The sequence below is a fragment of the Fukomys damarensis genome, unplaced genomic scaffold, assembly GCF_012274545.1.
Source record: "Fukomys damarensis isolate Sample0158 unplaced genomic scaffold, DMR_v1.0_HiC HiC_scaffold_37, whole genome shotgun sequence".
NCBI lineage: Eukaryota > Metazoa > Chordata > Mammalia > Rodentia > Bathyergidae > Fukomys > Fukomys damarensis.
The window spans coordinates 9463136-9471178 of NW_022900949.1; the positions used below are offsets into that span (position 1 = coordinate 9463136).

At 59.8% G+C, this 8043-nt stretch overlaps 1 protein-coding gene across 1 annotated transcript in view; it reads right to left on the reverse strand.

Annotated features, from left to right (window-relative positions):
• Window positions 1-6: 6 nt before the first annotated feature.
• Window positions 7-8043, reverse strand: part of Mfsd12 (major facilitator superfamily domain containing 12) — a 16214-nt gene continuing 8177 nt past the window's right edge. The window contains exons 3-11 of the mRNA XM_019209081.1: window positions 4626-4836; window positions 3349-3493; window positions 3089-3271; window positions 2680-2772; window positions 2496-2588; window positions 1398-1568; window positions 1225-1319; window positions 204-340; window positions 7-107 (exon numbers count right to left, since the gene is read on the reverse strand). Of these exons, the coding sequence (XP_019064626.1) occupies window positions 94-107; window positions 204-340; window positions 1225-1319; window positions 1398-1568; window positions 2496-2588; window positions 2680-2772; window positions 3089-3271; window positions 3349-3493; window positions 4626-4836 (1142 nt within the window). The 3' untranslated portion in view covers window positions 7-93. The remainder of the gene's footprint in view (window positions 108-203; window positions 341-1224; window positions 1320-1397; window positions 1569-2495; window positions 2589-2679; window positions 2773-3088; window positions 3272-3348; window positions 3494-4625; window positions 4837-8043) is intronic.

Consider the following 8043-nt stretch of genomic DNA (forward strand, 5'->3'; position numbering starts at 1 on the left):
CGCAGAGAGGGCAGCACCGGAGCCGCCCCGCGGGACTGTCCCCAAGGCAGTGCACGTGGTCCCTCCATCCGTGCAGCTGTGGAGCCCACTGAGTCACGGCCGGTCTCCTGGAAAGGTTGAATGCGTGCTGTCAGGGCCAGTCCCAGCCTGCCCAGCCCGGTGGCCACTCTGTCCTCACGCCTCAAGAGGGGCCCAAGACTCACGGTTCTGGTTCCGAAGGCGGATGGGCCAGACCAGCAGGCTGCAGAGCACCAGGGTGGCGGCCACGCTGACGCCGCCCGTCACGGCCACCATGACCCAGTGGTAGAAGCCCGTGCAGGCCTTGCAGCACAGCTCTGAGCTGGGGACCGAGGGGCAGGGGGTGAGTGACCCCCCACACATACACACACCCAGCAGCTCAGCCTTTGAAGTCCTGGCCTGCAGGTTCTCCTGGCCTCGGTCTCCACCTGGTCCTTGACTCCCACCCTGGCCCCTCACAGCACCTTCCCCAAAGCAGCCACCAGAGGGCGCCATGAGCACCAAGTCAGATCCTCCCCCCTCTGCCTCTCAGGCCTCCACCCCCCCACCCCCCGCCCCAGAGCCCAAGTCCTCCCTGCAGCCCACAGGACCCTGCAGGACCCGCCTGTCCCCTCCTCCCTCTGCCCCAGCCCCATATGCTCCTCCTGCCCCAGGGCCTCTACACCGGCTCTGCCCTCTGCACCGGCCTAGAACTCCCACTCCCCCTGGCCCCTGGGGAGCCCTTCTCAGCTTCCTGCTGGTGGAACCGGCCTCCCCAGGTTGTCCCTCCCCACCCCCACCCCCAGACTCAGTTGTGCATCTCATTTCCAGTTACTGACGAGGCTGACATCACCCTCAGCTGCGTGAGGGCAGGGGACCAGGCTGGCTTTGGCGTCAGGTACCAGGACAGTGCTGGTGCCACCTCTGGAACCATGCCCGTCTAGAACTGAGTTTCCTGGCCCTGAGTTCTGTGGTCCTTGGGCTGCATCTGCACACCATGTCCTTAGGACCCGGCTCACGTTTGTTGGCTAAATTTTGGGATGTGGAGATCTCCCCAGCCTGAGAATCCTCCAGGGGGTCCTCTGTCCAAGACCGTATCGTCCAACCTACAATGCTACCTGGCAGAGAACAGGCCAGAGCCCGCCCGCCGAAGGAAGGCAGGAAGGACGGCAGGAAGGACGGCAGGAAGGACGGCAGGAAGGGCGGCAGGAAGGGCGGCAGACTCACGGGCAGGGGTGCAGGCTCTGCACAGCCATGACGGCCAGCCCATTGGCCACCTTGTCCGAGAAGCTCATGGCACCGTACACGAAGGCTCCACTTTGCTGGGGGACGCAGGGCAGGGTCAGCGCCCAGGACGCGGGTCCCAGTCCCCAGCCTCCCGGGCCCCATCCCAGCCCTACCGAGTGGGGACCGATGAGGTCGGCCGTCATGGACAGCGAGGTGACCAGGATGGTGGCGCAGCCCGCACCAAGCAGCACAGCCGCCGCGTACACCGCCACGCCCAGCCCATCGACCAGCGCCACCCAGGCAGCGAAGGCCAGGATCAGCAGGAGCCCCACAAAGTAAGTGAACTGTAGAGGGAAGGCCCGGGTGTCAGCACACACCCGTGTGTGTCCTGGGCCAGGCGCCGCGCGCTCTGGGCCTCAGCTCCAGTAGGGCAGCCCCCAAGGAGGCCCTGCTAAGACTACGTCCTGCTAAGATCAGGGCTCTTTGTGTGTGCGTGTGCGCGCCTGTCTTTTGATTTTTGACACAAGGTCTCACTGCAGCACAAGCTGGCCTCAGACTAGCTGCAATCCTCTTGCCTCAGCCTCCTGAGTGCTGGAATGACAGGTGTGTGCCCCCATGTCCAATTAGACACGTGGCTCTTTATGTCCACACGCAAGTGCAAGCCAGGCGTGAGTCCTGTCTCAAAAACTCCAAAAAAGCTGGGGATTTAGCTCAATGGTGTTGCTGACTGCCTTGCAAACAAACGCAAGGTCCTGAGTTCGATTCCTGATACAAAAGGGGCTGCAAATCCATTAAAATGAGAGAAAACCTAGGATTCTGATCCTTGTTCCAAGTGCTTAGCTCAGAACAGCCTAGAAAGTTCTAGAACTCTGGACCCCCCAGAGCTGAGAACCCAGGTGCTCAGAAGACAGGATATTAGATTCTTTTCTTTTTGTTGCACTGGGGATTACCCCAAGACCTTTGCACTAAGCTCCATCCCTAGCCCCCCCCTTTTTTTTTTCATTGAGACAGGGCCTCACTAAGTCACTGGTTTGAATTTGAGATCCTCCTGCCTCAGCCTCCCAGGTACGGATCACCACACCCAGTTAGAATCTAGGGCTCTTTTTTTTTTTGGTACCAGGGACTGAACTCGGGACCTTCTGCTTGTTGTAAAGCAGGCAGCAGAACCACTGAGCTAAATCCCCGGCCCAGAATCTAGGATTCTTGACTCCCAGATCTTGGCTTCTCCTAGGCAACGTGTCCCAGGCCTCCCCCATCCCCTGGCTACTCACATTCCTCCCGATGGACCTGTTGAGGGGCTTCATGAGGAAGGAGGAAAAGAAGCCACTGAGGTACATCACCAGAGGGATGGTCGCAATGAACCGCTGGCAGGACACAGGGAGGGTGGGGGGTTTAGATGCAGTGCAGGAGCCCAGGGGCCAGCCAGTCCCCCTCCCACTGTCTCATCCAGCTCACCTTGGGCAGGTGCAAGGAGTAGGTGAGGTACATGGCAATGTAGGTCTGGGACAGGTTCACAATGAGCCTCGTGGTCATGTACAAAATGCCTACCTGTGGACAGATCAAGAGAGGGACAGGTAGGGGCACTTGGGCCATGGCTCCCGTAGCTGGCCTGAGCCATTAGTAGTGACTGCCCAGCTGGCCAGGCAAGAAGGAGAGTGGTGATCGGTGACTGACTAGTAATGTCTGTCCTGAGCGGCTGGATTAACGTCCGCCTCAAGCAGTGATCGGCGATTAGTCAGTAATGTCTGCCCCAGCACAGGTGTGGAAAACAGGTATATTCGCTGCTCTCCTGCCATGCTGGAGGCGACAGCGCCAGCCAGAGAATGAGCGTCCCCAGCAGCCCTGTGCATCCCCCGCGACATACCTGGTAGAAGGCAGGCTCCCGGAGCCAGTGTTTCCAGAGCAGCAGGGGCCCAGTGGCTGAGGAGATCAGGGGACTGTGTTCATCTGGGTCCTCCACCCGCCTAGGCCGGCGCCGCTCACGGGTGCCCAGGTGAAACAGCAAGGAGAAGACGGCTCCCACTCCTACCACTGCCAGGGACAGGTTCTGAGCACAGAACACGGGGTCAGCAACGGCTGCCCTGGCTTAGGGTACCCTGGGTGGCCACCCCGGCCCCAGCTCACCCGGAACACGGGAACATCTTGGGCGCCCAGCTGGTCACCCACGGTGATGTCCTCGGGGGCCCCTGTGTGGGAGGAGGCCTGCAGGTGCAGCAGCAGCCAGGCGGCCCCGTAGACTGCGATGTTGGCCACCACGGTGAAGGCGTACCTGGGGGTTGGGGGGCCTCAGCACAGCAGAGGCGCTGCGCAGCCACTTCTGGGGAACCCCTGGCTGGGGGTACCTTCGGCCACTGACACACTGAATGGCCCCAGGGAAACGCCTGCCTAGTTACCCCTGCCTGTACCCTAGGTCACATACAGACCCCAACACTGAAAATCCAGAGTGCAGGAGCCCTCAGGGCAGGGACTCCATGGTTTAGATCCATCCAGGAAGGAAGCTCTGACCTGAGACAAGACTAGCTTCCCTTTTTGTTTTATTTTCGGCAGTACTGGGAACTGAACCCAGGGCCTTAAAACTGAGCCACATGCCCAGCCTTTTTTATTTTTATTTTGAGACAGGATCTCACTTAAAACAGGATCTCAAAGTTGCCCAGGCTGGGTTCAAACCTGGGATCTTCCTGCCTCAGCCTCCTAGAGTGCTGGGGTGATAGGTATGTACCACCATGGCTAGCCTCAGCCCAGCCCAGCAGCATCAGCTTGAGGCTTTCACGACGCTGGGCACTGAGCAGTGCTGTCCCCAGGGCCTGAAATTCCTGGGGCCACAATGGGGAACTCAAAAGGGGCACTGGATGGGCAGAGCTGGGGACAGACAGGCTGGTTTCGAGACGGGGTCTTTCATGAAGATGCAATTCAAACCCTGGCTTTGGGGCCTGGGGTACAGTTCGGTGGTGCTTGTCTAGCATGTGCGAGGACTTGGGTTCCTTCCCCAGCTCTACGAAAGTGAAAGAATAAAGCAAATTGCCCGGTGGGCCTGACTTAATCAGGTGATTCTTCAAAAGACTGCCTAAGGCCTCCTTGAGGGCAGAGATGCCCCTCCTGGCTCCAAAGAAACAGCAAAGTGCTGTGAGTTCCATGGCAGCCAGAACACAAGTTCTATCACCAAGGAGGTGAGCACAGAAAGGAGGCCCTGCCCAAGCCTTGCGTGAGACCACAGCCCCGACTAGCACCTCGATCAGACAGCCTCACTCAGGAAGGGGCCCCTGGCTAAGCCGGGCTCGACCCCGACCCACAGAACAGCGGGATGAGACCGAGTGTTGCTTCCTGCTGCTCCCTCGGAGACCACATGCACGATTCCCGTCCCCAGCCAGGCCCAGCCCGGCTCCCGGCCCCACCCCGGGTACCTGAGAGCTGTGAGCTCCACCTTTTCGTGGTCGCTGGTGACCAGCTCCGGGATGAGGCTGAGGTGCGCGATCTGGGTGGCGGCCCAGCCGAACTGGAAGACCACGATGAAGGGCCCGTAGTACAGCAGCGCTGCCCACTCGGGGGTGGACGCCCCGCAGCCCAGGCACGGGCTGAAGATGAAGGGGAACGAGAGCAGGACGCAGACGGTACCTGCGACAGAGGGAGGGGTCACACACAGAGCTCCCTCACTGGCTCATCACACCCCAGTGCTCCCCAGCTCCCTTGTGACAAAGAGGAAAAGCAGAGCAGAGCTGAGATCACGGTCAAAAAGGACAAAGCAGGGCCGGGGATGCAGCTCAGTGGTTCCACCACCTGACCTGGAAGCACAAGTCCTAAATTCGATCCCTGGTACCAAAAAAGGAGAAAGCCATTCATACCACAGTCAAGTCAAGTGGGGAAACAGAGGCACAGAGCAGCCTGGAAGAGTCCTGAGGTTGCAACCTGTCACTGCAGGGTCCCCTAGAGGGCTACCGAAGCCTTGTCCTCCCCAGATCCAGCACCCATGGGGAATCACCAAGCAGCCAGGGCTCCCACAGGGTTCTGGGAGGGCCCGTGTGCCCTATGAGCTCAGAGGGAACATGAGGCCCCTGGGATAGTCTGCCAGAACCTCCATCCACACTCAGAAAGAAAACCTCAGGATGATGGCAAAAGCAGATGAACTGCTCCCCCAAAAAGAGTCGGGCATGGTGGTGCACGCACTGGGAAATCCCAGTGCTCGGGAGGCTGAGGCAGGAGGATCGCTGTGAGTTCGAGACCAGCCTGGGCTACATAGTGAGTTCCAGGTCAGTCTCCACCACATAATGAGACCCTGTCTCAAAACAAAAAAAAAAGTAAATGAGGGCCTGTCCCTCCTCTGTCCCCAGCTGGCCACAGCTCCAACTTCCCTGGGGCCAAAGCCAAAGTCCTTCCTGCAGCCCACAGAACCCTGCACAGCCCGCCTGTTCCCTTCCCGCCTCCCCCACTGTCTCCCTGCCCCTCACTCCCTCTGCTCCAGCCACATAGGCTCCTTCCTGACCCTGCACAGCTCTGGGCTTCATGGTGCCCCAGGGCCTTTGCACAGTTGTACATTCCAGGAATGCTCTTCTCTTATATATTAACAAGGCTGGTTCCTTTCTCTGGCTTTTGGCTCCCATGTCACCTCCTCAAAGAAGTTCTTCCTGAGCAGCCTTGTCACCTACAGTCCCTTCTGGCCCTGGGCCCTGCTATCTCCTTTGCAGCCCTTAGCACACCCCTAACTTCTTTGTCTGCTTGTCTCCTGCTTCCCCACCAAAGAGAGGGCTCCCTGGCCGAGTACAGGGCTCTCGCAGCCCCGATTACATCTGGGCACTTAGCAACCGAACCAGGGCCTCTTATCAACAGCCCAAAATGTGCTCTCGCCCCATTTTCCAGATGAGGAGACTGAGGCACACTGTGACAGAGAGCGAGAGAGAGAGAGAGAGAGAGAGAGAGAGAGGGCGCTGAGAATCCAGCCTGCTGGGCGGACCCTAGGCAGGGATCCTATGTCCAACATACAGTGCTCACCCCTCTCTCTGGCCTGGAGCCAGGCACCTGGACTTCCTCCCTCCCCAGGGAGGCGACCTCATCCCCACTCTGCCCTCTGCAGCATGAGATCAGGAAGTGAAACTAGACCACCCCTGCTTTTTAGAGCCACCTGCTTCTCTAGAACTGGCCCTGGCCACCCCCTGGGGACCAGGGTAGATTCCAGGGGTCCTGCAGGCTGCTCTAGGCGCAGACCACAAACTGTGAACTGCAGTCGGGAAAATTTTCCTCTCCGGCCACATTCCACCCTGCTGTGGCCTAGTCCTATTAACCACTGTCCAGGCCAGGTTGGCTGACTGGGGGACCTTGGGCAAGTGGCTTTGCCTCTCTGAGCATCAGTTTCTGTTTCCACTACTTGGAATGCCGCACCCCCCCTTCCCCAACTCTTACTTATCCCTCAAAACCCCAAAACTACTGTGCGCTCTTCCTCCTATAGCCCACCCTCACCATCTGGCCCAGTCCACAGTGGGCCTGTGTGGCTCAGAAGAGCCTCCAAGGTTGGCAGGGAATCCTGGAGGGCTCGGTAAGGGAAAGAAAGAGTCCATCTTCACCACCCAGACTCAGGGGTAAAGTAGAGAAGTGGGCATCAAGCCACGTCACTAACTCAGGCATCACAATGGGCTGCCCTGGCTTCCTCTTGCAGCCAGTCTCCCTGTGTGCTCACCTGAGGAGGGAAGGGGGGTATCAGGTCAAGGCCTCACCCCAGCCCTGCTGTGCGCAAATGTAGCTCTTCTGCAGGCTCCCCTCAGGGCCTGTCACCTATGAGGAGCCTCAGGCTGCTCCCCTGCACCAGACAGGCAGATCCTACCTCTGGGCCTTTGCACATGCAGTGCCCGCTACCAGCGATATCCAGAGCAGCCTGGCCCAGATGACAGCCCCTGCCTCTGTCTACCCTGCCTGGCAACCAATGTCTCCTATTTGCCCCCAAGTTTCCCTAGTGACCAGGAGCAGAGTTGTATGTGGGGCTCCACAGCTCTGCAATGGACCCTGACAGCCAAACTGTAGGAACAGTACAGCTGTCCACTTTTCAACCCAGGAACAGCCCCCCATCTTGAAAACTTGATAATCTGGACTGCAACCAGAGTAGGCCAGCTGTTTCCAGGTGATCGGCTGTACCTTGCAAAAACAAAAACCACTCCTGAAGGAGGGCCGTGTCCAAACACCGCCCCAGAACAAGGAGGGGCCAAGTGTCCCCTCCTGGCTTCCAGACAAGCACAGCCTGGAATCCCAAGGAGTGGCCAGGGTTCCGGGCCCTGTCCTGAAACACCCCATGAGCCTCGGGTTCCAGGATGTGGGGGGGCGGTGGGCTCATCTCTAGGCGCTGCGGCCACCTTATCAGGGCTCCAGGGCAGTGACCCAGGCCATCGCGGACACTCTCTGTCTCCCTTAACCAGAGCCACAGGCCCCACCACGGTTGGACAGAAGGGGAAACAAGGACCTCTCCAGGGCCACCCAGCCCAAATCCCACCTCCCGGCAGCGCCCCCAAGCCTCTAAAATACCGGGTGCCCCAGACGGGCGGGAATGGGCACGAGTGCCCTGGGACACAGACAGAGGTGGTGCCGGGCAGCCGGACAGGGAGGCTGGGCCGAGGACCACACGTAGGGGACCCAGGGCAGTTACACAGATCCGTAGGTTGGCCAGCCTCGGGGGCAGTGGGCAGCTGGACAGACGCAGAGGCTGAGGCCAAGGGGCAGCTGGGGAGGCTCGGATGGAAGGGCAGGCGGCCAGGGAGACGGACGGAGGAGGTCACGGGACAAAACGACAGCGGGAGCCCTCGGGTCGTATGCCGGGCCGAGGAGGCGCGGCACTGGAGGCGG